Source organism: Mustela putorius, unplaced genomic scaffold, assembly GCF_011764305.1.
Source record: "Mustela putorius furo isolate JIRA1106 unplaced genomic scaffold, ASM1176430v1.1 tig00000827_pilon_pilon_pilon, whole genome shotgun sequence".
NCBI lineage: Eukaryota > Metazoa > Chordata > Mammalia > Carnivora > Mustelidae > Mustela > Mustela putorius.
The window spans coordinates 9,088,394-9,105,722 of NW_025421489.1; the positions used below are offsets into that span (position 1 = coordinate 9,088,394).

A 17,329-nucleotide genomic window follows, 5' to 3' on the forward strand; every position below is an offset into this window, starting at 1 on the left:
TGGTTTTAAGCTATGGATGGAAGTGATGAGTATTTTTACGTGGTTCCATTTGGGTTTAAAGTTGTAAAACTTGGGGCGCCTGGGTGGCTCAGTGGGTTAAGCCGCTGCCTTCGGCTCAGGTCATGATCTCAGGGTCCTGGGATCGAGTCCCGCATCGGGCTCTCTGCTCAGCGGGGAGCCTGCTTCCTCCTCTCTCTCTCTCTCTCTGCCTGAGTCTCTGCCTACTTGTGATCTCTCTCTGTCAAATAAATAAATAAAATCTTTAAAAAAAAAAAAAAAAAAAAAAAAAAGTTGTAAAACTTGGGGCACCTGGGTGGCTCAGGTCATGGTGTCACAGTTCTGAGATTGAGCCCTGCATGGGGCTCCACACTCAGCATAGAATCTGCTTGTCCCCTACCCCGCCCCTTTCTCTCGAATTAAAAAAAAAAAAGAGTTTTGGAATTTACTTTTAGTGTATTGAGTCGTCAAATGTCTTGACAAGAACCTGCTCAGTACCATGGATACATTTCATGTAACAAATGTTTATTGAGAGCTGGTCTCATTCCTGATAGAAAGAACTATTTTGATTAAACAATTAAGCATGAGAAGCCTTTCAGTTTGAGGTGCTTATTATCTTTCCATCATGTTTTTTTTTAAGAAACTGCTGTCAAATCCTGTTTTACTAAAGAAATTTGAAATCCAGCAAATATTGCTAAATTTGATTAAATGTCTCTTTTTCTTTTCCTAGGACGACTGTGGATTTCCTGCAATAATCAAGTAATAAGATAAATAAAATTAGATGTTCTCATTTTGAACTATCTTTGCATCATGAAAATAAATGCTAGTGGTCTTTTAAAAAACATAAAAGACTATATTTGGGTGCCTGGGTGGCTCAGTTGTTAAGCATCTGCCTTCGACTCAGGTCATGATCCCAGGGTCCTGGGATCAAGCCCCACATCTTGCTCCCTGCTCAGCAGGAAGCCTGCTTCTCCCTCTCCCACTCCCACTGCTTTTTTCCCCTCTCTTGCTGTGTCTCTGTCTGTCTGTGAAATAAACAAATAAAATCTTTTAAAAAGTCTTTATATTTAAAAACCTTCATTTTTAAGAGCAGTTTTAGGTTCTTAGCAAAATTGAGCAAAAAAAGTACAGCATTCCCATAGACCCCCTCCCCTGACATGTGCAAAATCTCTCCCACTATCAATATCCCCCAACAGGGTGAGACATCTGTTATAATTGAGGAACCTACATTGATAGTCCGTTATCACCCAGAGTCCTTGGTTTATATTAGGTTTCTCTCTTGGTTTTGTACATTCCAGGGGTTTGGACAAATATATGACACAAATCTGCCATAATTATGTCATACAAAGCAGTTTCATTCCTCTTAAAATCTTTTATGCTCTTCCTTCCTCCCCATCCCCCAACCCCCAGCAATCAGTGATCCTTTTTTTTTTTTAAATGTCTCCATAGTTTTTCTTTTTCCAGACTGTCATATAGTTGGAATCATAAAGTGCTAATGGTTCCTTTAATGTCGTTTTTGAGATTTATGGCATGTAGCCTTATTCATTCATTTTAATTGCTGAATGAATAAGTGACAAAATATTGATCATTCTCCTACTGAAGGGCAATTAGGTAGTTCCTACTTTGTTCCTTGGTATAAAATTCTAGATTGGAAATAATTTTGCCCCAGAGTTTTGAAGCTGCTCCATTGTCTACCAGTTTCCGTTGTTGTTGTAGAGAATGTGGCAGTAAACATTTATGTGGTGTTTATATGTTGGCATTTTCCTAGCTTCTTTATATAAAATAGCTCATTTAATATGTATAAAAGTGTTAGGAGGTAGATACTGTTATAAGTATCCTTATTTTACATATGAGGAGGGACACCTGGGTGGCTCAGTGGGTTAAGTGTCCCACTCTTGATTTCAGCACAGGTCAATGATCTCAGGGTCATGAAATCGAGCCTCAAGTTGGGCTCCATACTGGGCATGGAGTCTGATTAAGATTCTTTCTCACCCATTCCCTCTGTTCCTCCCCTCTCCACTCACGCTCTAAACAAACAAACAAATAAAAGATTGCTGAGGCACAGAAAACCTAACTCTCTTAACCCAAATTCTGTAGCAGGTCAGTGGGAAGGCCTTCCTGTGAACCCAAGCAGTCTACTTCGTGAATTCCTTCTCAACCACTAGCTTACACCACTAGATTATACCACCTCTCATGACAGTTTGAATCCTGACCCTTCATGCATGACCTGTTTCTTAATCTGGTTTCCACTGCTGAGATTTCTGTTTGTACAGGTATAACCTTCAGTTCTTCAGAGTATCCCCTGCTTTCTTCCTGGGGGTTCTCTAATACCATGATGTGATGATCCTATTTCTGTAGGAACCCACCTGCTCCTCACTCACATGGGACCTGAGAGTTGGAGGGAGTTTGCAGCTCAGAAGAAAGGCCTTGATAGATGGGGATACAAGCTAATGGATAAATGCTTCTCCTGACTGGTCATCAGGTGAAAAATTCTGAGGTACATTCCATATGGTTCTTTAGGGGGCATCTACGGGGGTTGAACACCTGATTCCAATGGAATCCCTCAGGCCTAGTTCTGGGGATCATTTGTCATATAAGCTTTCTACCTGCAAGTTTTACCTCAGCTTTGCTTGGGGATGGCCAAGTGCCAGGCAGGTCAAGAGTTGGTAATATAAATAGCTCTAGAAAATAGAGCCTCAGGATATAGTTCTGGACCTGAATTACTTACTGGGAAGACTGCTATAAGGACCCCACCACTGGTGGTAGTTGGAGTAGTGACATCCCTTGATATCATAATTACTGAGACTCTCACTGAAGTGAGTTGAGGTCAGGTGTAGAGAAGGTAGAATGCTCACGATACAAGCAAGGGCTTTGAACAGTAGGGGCGATAGTAATGGAAAGGATCAGATTGACTGGTTTTGCTTAAAATATTTTATGAGTTTTAATTAAGAAAATGGCAGACTCTAGTTCTGCTAACTATCAACTCAACAGAGGCTTTGGAAGCTAGAAGACCCTTGTGTCAGCATTTAAAGAAGGTATCATCACTTGTGGCTCCAGTCTGGGCTCAGGATTGAATTTTGTGGGCAGCAAAGCTACGAAGAAGATTGAATCTACAGCAAATGCCAAGGTTATAATAGGAAAGGGGTAGGACTTTGAGAACCATCATGAAGACATCTGGGTAGGTGAACCTGAGAATCTCAAATGCCTGGTTTCCCCCAAACTCTCCAGACTGGCAGAAGCAACATCCCCCCCAAAACACCCCAACACCCTGATAAGGGAGAGTAGCTTCACCTTGTCTAGACCTTTGCCCTTAATGAAAATAGACCCTTCTTATCATCATGGCTTTCCTCCACAAGATCTGTCTCTACCTCCCTCATTGACTCCAGACTAATAATCAGGGTCAAGTCACAGCATGGCACCAGCAGGAAAACAGAGTCCATATTCCAGGAGGAAAGAGAATGTGCAGGAACTGGAGTGCACTACCTGCTGGCTGAAGCCAAGGCTCACATTGGGTCTAGAGCAGACAAGGTAGACTATATGAGTGAAGAGGGGAGAATTCATTACTCAGGGAGCCCTCTTCTGTGAATTAGAGTCTGATGTGGGGTCAGGGTACCACAGTAGGACACCTGCCACTCGTTATCGAGCAACCCAAGAAATGCACCACTCCAATAGTGGAGATGGAGAAATGCCAGTCTTCCTTCAGGTAGATGGGACCCATGCACATTCTGTGAAGTTTGTCAGAGAATCCCTGGGGCCATATTTTTAAACAAACTACCTGCACAAAAGCCCCGGTTCAACTTTGCTTTTTGGAGATTGAGCAGGAAGACTGGGGCTATTTGGGTAAGTTCCTTGGACTGATCTCCCACTTTTCTTGTCTTATAATGCCATTTTTTTTGTATATTTCAACAACTTTTGCTTTACTTGGCTTTATTTCCCTAGCATCTTGAGTTGTATGCTTAACTCATGGATTTGCAATTTTTACATTTTTAATATATACATTTAAGGCTGTGCATTTTCCTGCTCTTATTAGAGTCCACAATTTGATATGTTGTATTTTTATTAATGGTTTTGTCTTAAATATTTTCTAAATTTAACTAGTATGGCCTCTTTGACCTATGAATTATTTGAAAGTGTATTTAAGTATAGGAATGGTTTTATTAATCTTTCCAATATTGCTTTCTAACTTCCTGCTTTGTGATCAGAGAATATAGCTCTCTAATAATATTTTGCAGGGTTTGTTTTGACTGGCTGTGTGGAGTAGAATATGGCCAGTTTTCAGAGGAATTTCAGGTTAGCATGAGAAGAATATTCCTTCCTTCCTTCCTTCATTCCTCCCTTCCTTCCTTCCCACCTTCTTCTTTCTTTCTAAAGATTTATCCATTTATTTGTTTTAGAGAGAGAGAGAGAGCACAAACAGGGAGAAGGAGGAGAGAGAATCCACAAGCAGACTCCCCATTGAGTGTGGAGCCCGAGGAAGGGCTTGATCCCAGGACCTTGAGATCATGACCTAAGCCTAAATCAAGAGTCAGCCATGCAAATGACTGAACCACTCAGGTGCCCCCCCAAATTATCATGTTTTTCTATATGGTGGATATCCCTTTTTCCCCCTGGCTTTATTAAGGTATAATTGACAAAGAAAATTTAAGATAATTGAAGTGTATAATGTGATGATTTGATAAACCTATCTGTTTTAAAACTATTCCCACAAGTGAGTTAGTTGGCATATGCATCGCCTCACATATTATAGAGGATGTCTTAACATTTAAAAAAGTGTATATTTGACTTAACAATGTATAAAGGTAATTACTATTGCTAATGACTTCCTGAATCCCTATTTCAGGGATCTCTGTGTGCTTTCACTCTGATTGCTACTGTTCTCTTTCATTTTATTACTGTCTATTGTTTTAGTTCAATCTTGCTTTGTGTTCCCTTTATAAATCAGTCATTATTTTGTGTTATCTAGGTATTGCTTGTTTGCCATTTTCCTTCTTCACCTTTTTTCTTGTATCTCACTCCTTTCTTCTGGGATCAGTTTATTTTCTCCTGGAACGTACCACTTATAGGTTTTCTTTTCAACAAGGGACTGTGGGTGGTAAACGTTTTCAGTCTCTGTAAACACTTTTTAGTTTATCCTCACATATGTGTGATAGTTTAGCCAGGTATAAAATTTTATGATTGGTAATTATTTCCCCTGGGTCTTGGAAGATTTAATTAACTTTAGGGCTCTACTTTTGCTGATGAGAAATAATGCTGTAATCTAATTACCATTTCTTTAAAAGTTACGTTTCTTTCCTCTTTGCTTCTAAGACTTTGTCTTTGGGGTTCTGTAGTTTTATTAGAGTGTATTAAGATTTGGATGTATTTTTACTCATTCTGATCAGCACTTGTTGTTACTTTTAAAAGAGGTTTCAAATCATTTACTAGTTCTGGAAAGTTTACAGATATTAGCTCTTCAAAGATGACCTCTTCTCTATTCTCTCTTTCTGGAATTTCTATTATACAAATATTAGATTGTGGTAGATTAAGTGACACATTATTTGTTATTTCTCTTAGAGATGGAGTCGAGTTCCTCTCCTCTTGAATATATACCAGATGTGGGGAATTGTTCAACCAATAGGATAGAGAAGAAGTATTGTCTTGGAATTTCTAACACTAGCTTGCAAAAATGTGCAGCTTCTGTCCAGGCCTATCAGAATAGTTTTGTGAAGAACACTGAGCCTCTGTGTAAGAAGTCTGGGTTCCCTGAGATCACTATGGTGGAGAGTTCATGTGTGGGCACTCCAGTTGACAGTCTTAGTTGAACTTAACCTTTCAACCATTCCATCAAAAAGGGCAAGAAAAGTGAAACCATACTGAAGCCTCCAGATCACTCCAGACACTGTGTGATATACCAGTATCACCCAGCTAGGTTCTCTCTGAATTTTTGACCTGCAAAATCCTCAGGTATAATAAAATGTTATTGTTTTAAATGAGTGAGTGTTGGGATGCTTTGTTACACAGTGGCGGATAATAGGATAGATTTTCTTTTCTATAGCTTTAGTCATTTTCTATATCTTTATCTCTCAATGGATAATTTTCTCATATAATATTCTAGATCACAGATTATACCTTGAGCCATCATTGACTATTTTGATATCAATAACTATATATTTGTTTCTCACAATTCTGTTGGTTCTTTAGGAAATACCTTTTATTACCCTTCTTTCCCCAGTGTTGATTCACCCTTCCATATTCTTAATAATTTTAAACCTCACTGTTTTCTGATTACTGGTTAATGATCTTTCCATTAATGATATCTGTGGAGACATATCTTTTTAAAGATTTATTTATTTATTTATTTATTTATTTATTTAAGAGGGGGAGAGGGACAGAGAGAATCTCAAGCAGACTCCACATTCAGGATGGAGCCTAACTGCTGCATGCACCTGACACAGGACTTTATCCCATGATACCCTAAGATCATGACCTGAGCCAAGATCCAGAGTTGGATGCTTAACTGACTGAGCCACCAGACCCCCTCCTGCTGAGACATATTCTAGGGTGAATTCCTAAAGTATTTTTTAATAATAATATTAGAAAATATTTTTATCTTTTGATTCATGTTTTAGTGAGATTCCTTTTCTTTGAGATTTTTTATGGAACCAGAGTAGTTAGCACTTTCCTACCATATACCTCAGAACATCATTAGGCAGGAGCCAATCTTTGTGTTAACTTCAGAACAAATTCATGTGGGATAAAATTGGGCCTCAAACTCAAGTGAAGCAGAAGTTTTAGAATAAAATAAAATTCTTTCACCTAGAGCTTAGATGGTGACAAAGAGTTATCATTGTGAGGTATGTGAATCTTTGTTTTCCTAGTTCACATATTTTGTTTTCAACAAGAAGAAAAGCTTTCCATAGGAATTTTGATTCTTTCTCACTGGAGAACCTCATCCTCCTCCTCATCCCCTGAATAGATGTTAAAAGCAAACCTCCAGATCACTGGGATTTTCAGGTTAGCTGCTGGTCACATTGCACACTTACTGTTCTTTCTTTTTTTCACTTTTTTCCTCATTTCTGGTACGGGGCTTTTCCCTTCTTTATTGAGTGCTTAGCTGTGCATTCATTTTTATTGTTATATTTTATAAAACATTTCTAAATGTCTGTAGCAGATCCATGTATTGTTCCAATTGGTATTCTTTCTGTTTTTAGTTAGAAAGTCTGAATTTTTGGGGCACCTGGGTGACTCAGTGGGCTAAAGCCTCTGCCTTTGGCTCAGGTCATGATCCTGAAGTCCTGGGATCAAGTCCTGCATCGGGCTCTCTGCTTGGTAGGGAGCCTGCTTCCTCTCTCTCTCTCTCTGCCTGCCTCTCTGCTTACTTGTGATCACTCTCTGTCAAATAAATAAATAAAGTCTTAAAAAAAAGAATGAATTTTCTTTCTTCCTTCCCCTTCATTAGAAAATATTTATATATGTATGTATATATATATATTTATTCTTTTTTAAATAATAAAACGATTACTACTTTTTAAAAAATAGCTGCCTTTTGATAATTTGATTATATATATTTGCCCTGAAAGATCAAGAAAGTAATACACTTGCACTCCATCCTTCATTAGTATTCTTATTTCATATTTCCCACTATTTATAGTGAGCTAGAGATTTTCTTTCCCAGGTTTATTGCATCAACTTTTAATTTCATATTTATGTAGTGATTTTTAAAGAAAATGTAACATTTCCACTGTGAGATTCTATTACTTAAACTCAATTCTATTTTAAAAATGATGTATGGTTCATCTGAGTTCCTTATGGCCAGCACTTCTTCATTGTGAATTCTTTATTTGATTCATGTTTTATAGTTGAATTATGGCTCTAGTTGATTTTTTTCCAGGATACATACACAAGTAGTACATATTCTGTTTTCTTAAATATTTGACAATGTTGTATGTAAAAATAATTGTTTTTATTTATAAAAAATATCTTAGCTTGGTATAGAATTTGGGGGTCACATCTCTTCTGCTCAAAAACCCTGTAAGTATAATTTTGTTAGAGAGAGAGAGAGGGAGGGAAGGCACAAGTGGAGGAGGGGGTAGTGGAGAGGGAGGATGAATTCTTAAGCCGACTCCATGCTGGCCATAGAGTCCAATGCAGAGACTCAATCCCAGGACCATGGGATCATGACCTGAGCCAGAATCAAGGGTCAGCCTCTCAACCTGAGCCACTCTGGCGCTCCTACTTTTGTTCCTTTTGAGTCTAATGTTGCTGAAGTGAAGTCAGAGACAAGATTAATTTCTACCTGTTTCTTATGTCTTTTATGCTCTTAGGATTCTTTGTTTTTGAATAATCTCTAGAGGAGAATAAATCATGAAGTTAGTTGTTCTCTATAAATTTCTCTAAAACCTCGTAAGTGCACATAATGGGATCAGACAAAAAGAAGAAAATATCTGCAGATTTACATATTTTTTGGTAAAGTTTTCTTCTACTATATCCTTAATTGTTTGTAATATTTCATTCTTTGTCTTTAAAAATGAATCCCTAATACTTACATGGTATATATATATATAATATCTTAGATACATATAATTGTTTTTCTAATGATTGTATTTTCCTTGTCCCTCTCCTTTTTCTGTAATTCTCATCAGTCTCATCTCCATAACGCTAATTCAGATTTTTGCCAAGTCAATTCTGCTCAGGCTTTTAAAGTTTAAGTTCTATAATGGTTTCTATTTGCATGTTTTTTTCTATTGTCATCAGTTCACTTTTCATACTGTTGCTTTGCTATTTCTTCTTTCAGTTCTTAGTTCTTCTTTGGGTTTTTCTATCGCAGTGTTTGTGTTTCATTTCCTGGGCAGTATGAAGTGATTGTGGCTTATGTTTTCTGCTGTTTCCTGGAGGAAGTCTTGTTCCAACCTGTAGTCTTCATTTTCCTTTTTATTGTTTGCATTCTTTTTCTTTTCTTTTCTTTTTTTTTTTTTTTTTGAAGATTTTATTTATTTGACAGAGGGAGAGAAATCACAATCAGGCAGAGAGGCAGGCAGAGAGAGAGAGGGGAGGAAGCAGGCTCCCCGCGGAGCAGAGAGACTGATGTGGGGCTCCATCCCAGGACCCTGGGATCACAACCTGAGCCGAAGGCAGAGGCTTTAACCCACTCAGCCACCCAGGCGCCCCACATTCTTTTTCTTTTATATTTTGCATAACTATTACATCATTTTCCCCCTTTTGTTTACTCATCTTTGAAAGAAATCATGCCTCTATTTGTCATTTGCTTTTATGTGTTTGCTTGTTTGTTTTGCTACTTGCCAGGAATATTGTGAACAGAAAATTTTTGCCAGTGTTTCCTTTTCATCTGTCTACTTGTTGAAACTTGCTTTTGCATTACAGGATTGTTATTGGATGTTTTTTTGTTCAGTTATTTCTCTGGTTATAGTTTAGGTTGTACACAATGAAGTGGTAGGGAAGAGAAGTTAAGGAGAGACTATGGAAGGGTTAGGTACATAATCTTTGCACATACAACCTCCAGCCCCAATCTGCTGAAATAGCTGGAGTTCTACCTGATCTTGCAAACACTGGAATCAGCAAGGGTAGTCTGGGAGAGGCCAATTCAGTCTAAAAACCAATGGCTTGAGGGCCTGTTGTTTATTGAATACATAGACTAGGTACTAATTTTTCTTTGGTAAATTGATTTTAACCAGTAGCTACAAAATTTTTTTGTAGCATCTTTCTTCAAGAGTAGCATTATATCTAGGTCATCATTTCTCTGGATAGAGCTGTATTCACTGGAAACAGAAATACTGGTCACTGCCTCTCTTCAAACTCTGTAACTCTGGCCATTTACACTAATCGCTACTCATTTTTGATGTGACCTACTCCCAGACTTTGCTCTTCCAAATTGTGCATTAGTAGGGCCTTCAGAAACTTTTCCATTCCCCCCACCCTACCAATTTAAGTTCATAAATAGAGGCAATGAGCCTTGAACTTGGTATTCTTGTCCAATTGGTTCACCTTTCACAGATATTCTTGGGAGTTTGTGGAATGGGATTGCAGCCATTTTATGGTTTCAGGATAAACAATTTCCATTTTTCTTTTTGGTCCTTGATGATCTTTTAAGTGGATTTCAGAGAGAGGAGTTTTTAAAGTTTGAATGTTTTATACATTAAAAATCTATTTTGCACTGTAAATAATAACTCTAATTTTTTTGGTTCTGTAATTTTAGTTATGCTACAAATTGGATTTCTTATAATTGTAAGACCTATAAAAAATTTGTATATGACCTTCAGTGTTCTATCTTTAAAGTTAAAACTACTTTATGCACAGAATAGCATCCATTTTTTATTTTTATTTTATTTTTTAAAATATTTTATTTATTTATTTAACAGAGAGAAAGAGAGAGAGAGAGAGAGAGAGATCACAAGTAGGCAGAGAAGCAGGCAGAGAGCGAGGGAGAGAAAGCAGGCTCCCTGCTGAGCAGAGAACCGGACTGGGAGCTTGATCCCAGGACCCTGGATTCATGACCTGATCCAAAAGCAGAGGGTTAACCCACTGAGCCACCTAGGTGCCCCTGCATCAATTTTTTAAATATTCATTTAGCAGTGGGAGAAGTTGGTAATAAAACATATTTGGAAAGAGCTCCCTCTCATACATGTTTGTTGATTTCTGGAAGTTATTTCTACTTTTATTTATATTTTATAACTTACTGAAAATATATAGCCTTGGTTATACTATTCTTATGAATTTCCTCCCCCAAGGAATAGTTTAATATTTATGAATGTGCTATTGTTCTATAGTCTTCACGAATCTCTACTATTACTAAAAACCAATCAAGCACCCTGAAGACATCAGGAACCACCCTTTCTATCAGGGAGATAAAAATGTCCCCCAAATGAAGGAAAAGATTCTTGGGTGATTTTTTGCGTTTCTCTATATTGAGAGTCTGTACTTGTGTGTACAAGTGGATCCAACAGGCCCTTGATATCTGAGATTCTTCTTCGTGAATGCCTAAATCTGTGCACATGGAAATATTTAAAACCTTACACCGAAAATGAGAAACTCCAACTTCCTAGAAGATTTTCAATTATTTGGACATTTTTTTAATATATCATTACTTCCCAACCAGGTTTTCATGGTGATTTTCTGAAAGTAAGGGTCAAAACTAAAGAATAACAAAGGTAAATGAGAGGCACATGCTGGACAGACTGGATGAGTGAGACAGGTTTACACACCAGCTGCGACTTCTACATAGCACCCAGACTTTCTTTTTAGATCCTGGCCTCAGCAGATTACCCAAATGACCCAAATGTATCTTTGAGGTTGTTGGTCAAACTCACTAATCTTAAATTACCAAATATACAGTTTTACAGTTTGGGTTCTGTGGCTGATAATACAGAAGGACTCATTTTTGTCAGGTGCTTTTTGCTTTTCTTTTTAATCTCTCAAGGATAAGCAGGATAATTCATATTTTACCAACCCAAGTCTTCATTTACAAAGCTGGTGGTAAAGTTCCCTACTGTCAAATTTTAATACTGGGTTCAGAATTCCCAGTGCAAATTTACACTTGGTTTTCCAATTAAAATGGGCTTTTGTGAGTCCCCTGCTGATAGCCATTGGCTTGATAAAAAGTAACTTCATTTACAACAACAAGGGTGTTTAGGGAACCCAGTGCAAGACTGACTCTTCTGCTGTTGCCTTGAGCCCAGCTGTGCTGAAATATTAAACTTTAGTAAATTAGGTGAAATTGCAGCTTCCTGGCTGATACAATAATGTCCTTTTCTTTTTCTGCAAACCGTCTGCAGTATGAGTTGTCTGCCCAAATCTGCTCTAAGAGAAATAAAATTCAGACTATCTCCCAAATCCAGACAACTTTTCATTTTCAAGATAATTGTGCCATATCCTACTTGTCTAACAGAATGCCTCACTTTCAGACATGTAGAACTGGGTTGCTTTATTATTTTAACAGCACCTGAATATAGTATTACTTTTTTGTGCCCTACTCAGATAAGCAGCCATATTCCTAAAAATGTTGACCTTATGTAAAAGGAACAACTTTTTCTTTATTGATTAGCACATACTTTAACAGCAGGAGTGAGCTATGGAAGGAAATCATATTTCCAGTCACACCCATTTTCAGTTTTTTCCTCCTTCTTCTCTTTAAGGAAAGCGTTAGTTCCTAGGCGTTTCATTCATTGATCAAACATTTATTGATCGACTATTATGTGAAAAGTTCTGGTTTGTTTTCAACTAAATATTTTTAATTAGAGTAAATGCAGGGTTAGCAGAAAGGAACTAGGTAGCCCATATTTCTCTTTTGGGTATAAGTTATTTTTTTCAGTGACAAAATCCCTGGCAACAGCTTTATCGTTGTTTGGCTGCCTTGTTCCCCCAAAGGCTCTGGGGTGGGTCTTTTAGGTCAAGACCTTGTGTCTCTATAAGACTCCAAGTGAAATACAAATATTTTTGTCGCTTGGGAAAGCTAACACAATTAAAGACTTTTCAGAGCTTAAGCCCTTCCAAAGTATTTGCGAGATCGTGAAGTCCAGTTGTTCTTTCGGAGAAAGCTCAACTCTGTACGATCTAATGAGGCCCCATCTAACAGTTTTGGGGTTTACGGTTCACTGAGGTTCCTCAAGGGTTGAGTCGGGAGCAAAACTGAGGTTGCACTGCAGGAGACATGCGCAGTGTGCTGGAGGCACGGAGGACGAGGACAGAATCGCTTGGGGCAGAAAGAGGACAGCCAGACCGTATCACACCGCCATAGGGCCATTTTCCAGTATCTAACCAATATGATTTAGACCAACGTGATTTAGACCAATGGTCTGCTAAGTTTTTCTGAAAAGGGATAGATAAATGCTTTAGGCTCCAGGGCCCTTATTATCTTTGTCACCACTACTCAACCCTGCCTTGTAAACCCAAAGCAGGTCCCCCCAGCTACGTACAGCCATGGAGAAGACAAAGGAGCCGGCATGGAGGTGTTCCAAAAACACTATTTGCAAAACCAGGCTGGGGCCCAGCTCGGCCTTCAGGTGGTAGTATGCCAGCCCCTAAAGATTCCCTGGCTCCTGGTAAATCCACTCTCGGTGCCTCTAAATCTGCGTTCAAGTAAGAGACGGTTCCTCCTCCCCTTGGGTACCAGGATCTACCGAACGAAACCATGTCCCTAGCAGCCTTCGCGTGGGAGCGATCCAGCCGAGCGACTACACAGTTTTAAGAAAAGTTTTGAAGTGGTCTCTTTCCTTTCTTCTCTTCCAGCCCTCCGAGTCCTTGCTTTCCACCGCAGGGACGCGGAAGGAGTTGCGGTGTGCTTGGGTGAGCTGCGTGGGCTCCGGGGAAGAGCCCGCGGGCACTCCGGGGAAGGCGAGGGCGCACAAAAGTTGGAGCCCAATCAGCACCGAGTCCAGCTCGCGAGTCCCAACCTTCAGGTGACCCCGCGCGGCGGCGGCGGCGGCGGCGGCGGCGGCAGCAGCGGCGGCGGAGGAGGAGGCAGCGGCGGCGGCGGCGGCGGCGGCGCGGCGACTAAAGCCCGCAGCGGCTCGGAGCGCCTCCGGGCGGAGAGGAGGCGAGCTCGGCCCATCGTCACTGCCAAGCCGAGCGCCGAGCTCAGCGGTCCGGGGCTGGGCGCGAGAGGGCGAGAGCCGGCACGCGCCTTCTCCCTTCGCCCCCGGCACACCGCGAGAGGCTGGGCCGGGGCGCCCCGGGTGCGGGCCCGCGCCGCGCGCCGTCGTCGCCCCTCCCCGCCGCGTTTGAACACTGGAGGTGTGCGTGGCCGCGGCGGCGGCGGGAGCGGCGAGTCGGGCCGGCCGGGCTGCGCTTCGCCGGGGCGGCGGCGGTCGTGCGTGGGGCTCAGGATGCGGCCGGGGGGCGCGCTGCTCGCCCTGCTCGCCAGCCTGCTGCTGCTGCTGCTGCTGCGCCTGCTCTGGTGCTCCACCGACGCGCCCGCTCGCTCCAGGTAACCCGCCCGCCCGCCGCGCGCCCCCCCGGGGCTCCCCCGCCGCCCGGCCGCCCGCCTCCGGGCCGCCGCGAAGGGAAGCCGACGGGCGGCGGTCGCGCGAGGGCTGGCCGGAAAGGGGGCGTCCAGGAGGCGGGACGGGCCTGGCCCGGGCGACCGAGGGGGCGACGCGGGGTCCAGGTGGGCACCGGCTGCGGCGGGGAGAGAGGCGAGGGCTCCGGCGGGCGGTCGCTGCGGAGCGGGACCTGCCGTCGGGTCCCCCGCGGTCTCCCGAGCTCGCCGTTCTGGTCCGTGGTTCCCCTTCCTTCCCGCCCTAAGCGCCTTCAAACTCCGGGGTCTGGGAGCTGCCGGGGCGGGGGAGCCGGGGCGGCGCGAGGACGCCCGGGCCAGGTGCGAGCGCGCTGCGGCCGCCGAGCCTGTCAGCGACGTGTAACAACTTAGTTTTTTTCCTGGCGGTGCAGGCTCTCGGTGGAGGAGAGCAGGGACGCCACCCGCGGTACCCCCGCCGCGCTGAGGACGCTCCGGAGCCCGGCGACCCAGCTACCGCGCCCCACGAACAGGTACCCGCGGCGCGGGGCGGCGGGCGGGCGGGGACTCGGCGGCCGCGGGGCGCGGGTGGGGCGCGGCTGCAGCCGCAGGGCTCGCCTCGCGCTGTCTGGCTGGGACCGCGCGATTGAGTGCGCTTGGGTGTCTGAGTGTGCTCTGTGTGTGTGTGTGCGTGTGTGTAACTCCTCACACTGTGCGTGTGTGTGTGTGTGTGTGTGTGTGTAACTCCTCACACTGTCTCAACCTCCCCTGTAAAGCCTGGATCTCCACGTAGAGGTTCTCCGAAGCGAGGGAGACACTCAAACAGCTGCACTTTGCCAAAATGGGTGCTGAGGCCCCTTCTCCGTCACTTGGTGTTGAAAACCCCGGAGAGAGGCAGCTCAGCCTGTCCGTAGAGGGATTCGGTTGGTTTGCTTTTTGTCTTTATGCTTTACAGGGCACCCGTGTAGAGAGATTCACGTTTGGGAGAATTCTGTGCGCAACGTTCAGACTGGTTTTGTCCTTAGTGAATGGAAGCTTAAAACTGTTCTTTTTCACTCACAGGAGTATTTATCCATGTGCAATAATTATTTGGTTTTTATCTTTCTTTCTGATTATAAAAGTAATACATGCTTGTTGCAGAAAGGTAATATGAGAAATGTATTAAAAAATATTCACCCACAGATCATATTAAGGCTTTGGTCTGTATTCTTCCAGTAGTTTTTCCTACCTACATATATTTTTAAAATATATTTAAGATAGACTTTGTGGTCTACCTTTTCCTAAAAAATTAGACAAATACATATCATTATCCCCCCCACTATTGCTTTTAATTGTTGGATAATTCATCAGATGAACGTGCTGTTTAACTCTTTGTAGCTCTAGACATTTTGACTGTTTCCTGTTTGCTTTTTGTTTTACTTGCTGTTAATAATTCTATTAAGTGTATTCTTGTATGTAAATCCTTATCTTCATATTAAATGAATTCTCCAGGATAGAATGATAGAAGTGACATTATTAGGTTGAAGAGTATATGCATTGTTGGTTCCAAACACATGGCCAGTTACATCCTGGAAGAGTTGGTTCAATTTACATTTTCACCAGAAGAATGTACCGTTCCGTGCTTCAGCAACGCTATTCTTACCTCAATTTTGTATACTGTCTCTTTTCCTCTGCCTATCTTTTGTGAATGCTTTTTTCTATGTTTCCTTCTGTATATTCTTGGCTCTTGGACCTTCTAAATCTTTCTGACTGAGCAACCCCAGGGCTCCTGTGTAGCATAGTCATAATAAAGGTCTGGTGGAGCCTGGAAGAAATCTTGAAGTGCAGGAACAGTCTCCCACAGCCCTCCTATTAGGATTTTATAACATGTTAGAGGTACTAAGAAATCCTAGAGTAACAAAACTTTTGATAAAAATAGTGGCCTCTGGTTTGTATACTATAGATAGCATAGCTTTCCAGTGATCTGGGGAGCATTCCATTTTTTTTTTTTTTTTTTTTTGCAGGCTTTGGTACTGTTTGTTATTCATTTTGGCATTACCCCTTGGGGAAATTTTGAAAGAATGCACTAATTGAATTACCCGGTTCTAGGCCTTTTTTGAGGTAATTCTTTGATGAATTTTTTAGCTTCTTTTGGCATACTTCTTTTCTATTTTGCATGCTTCTTGAGCTAATATAGGTAATTCCTATGTTTTTCTGAATCTGATTCAAAGGCTTTTTAAATACTATTCTGTCATGTTTTTAAAAACCTGTCTAATTTATTTTATATGCCTTTTATCATTTATGATTTTAATTATTTATGTAGCAGGGATACAAATTTTAATCTGTACTACTTGATTATGGAGAGAAATTGGAATTTATTTTTTTAAAAGATTTTTTATTTACTTATTTGACAGACAGAGGTCACAAGTAGGCAGAGAGGCAGGCAGAGAGAGGAGGAAGCAGGCTCCATGTTGAGCAAAGAGCCTGATGCGGGGCTCCATCCCAGGACCCTGGGATCATGACCTGAGCCAAAGGCAGAGGCTTTAACCCACTAAACCACCCAGGAGCCCCTATAATTTCTTTTAAAGATTTATTTATTTATTTTAGAGAAAGAGAGCATGAGCAGGAGGGGCACAGGGTGAGGCAAAAAGATTCTCAAGCAGACTACCCACTGAGCTCAGAGCCTGAAAGGGGCTCGATCCCAGGACCCTGAGATCAGGACCTGAGCCAAAGCCAAGAGTTGGACACTTAACTGACAACCCAGGCACCCCGAGAAATTGGAATTTCTTAATTTTTCTGTAGCTGCTCTGATCTTTCCTTTATGAGCCCCACACTGTAGGTAATAGGTAAAAGTAATAATAGTAATGCTAATAGCAGTAAAGATAACCGACACTTAATGAATACTTTAATGGGCCAGATATTGATCTAGGCACTTTATATTTATTAACTCTCTTAACCCTTAAAAACTACAGAGAGAAACTATGATTATCTTCATTTCATAGTTGAGGAAACTGAGGCATGGAGGGAGGAAGTAAATTTCCCAGAGTTACAAGGAATTTGTGGATCCAGGAGTCAGACCTAGGCCATGTGGATACAGAATCCCACACTCTTTTTTTTTTTTTTTAAAGATTTTATTTATTTATTTGACAGACAGAGATCACAAGTAGGCAGAGAGGTAGGCAGAGATCGAGGAGGAAGCTGGCTCCCGGCTGAGCAGAGAGCCCGATGCAGAGCTTGATCCCAGGACCCTGAGATCATGACCTGAGCCGAAGGCAGAGGCTCTAACCCACTGAGCCACCCAGGCACCCTGGAATCCCACACTCTTAATGGCCTTGCTGTGTAACCTTTCTGAGGTGCTGGGCAAGATGGGGTGTGTGTGTATGTCTCCAGGTTAAAGCTTAGTCCGAT

At 41.8% G+C, this 17,329-nt stretch overlaps 1 protein-coding gene across 1 annotated transcript in view; it reads left to right on the forward strand.

Annotated features, from left to right (window-relative positions):
* Positions 1–12,932: 12,932 nt before the first annotated feature.
* ST8SIA6 (ST8 alpha-N-acetyl-neuraminide alpha-2,8-sialyltransferase 6) overlaps positions 12,933–17,329 on the forward strand; it is a 101,353-nt gene continuing 96,956 nt past the window's right edge. Inside the window, exons 1-3 of the mRNA XM_045085037.1 lie at positions 12,933–13,031; positions 13,131–13,915; positions 14,377–14,475. Coding sequence (XP_044940972.1) covers positions 12,933–13,031; positions 13,131–13,915; positions 14,377–14,475 — 983 coding nt within the window. The remainder of the gene's footprint in view (positions 13,032–13,130; positions 13,916–14,376; positions 14,476–17,329) is intronic.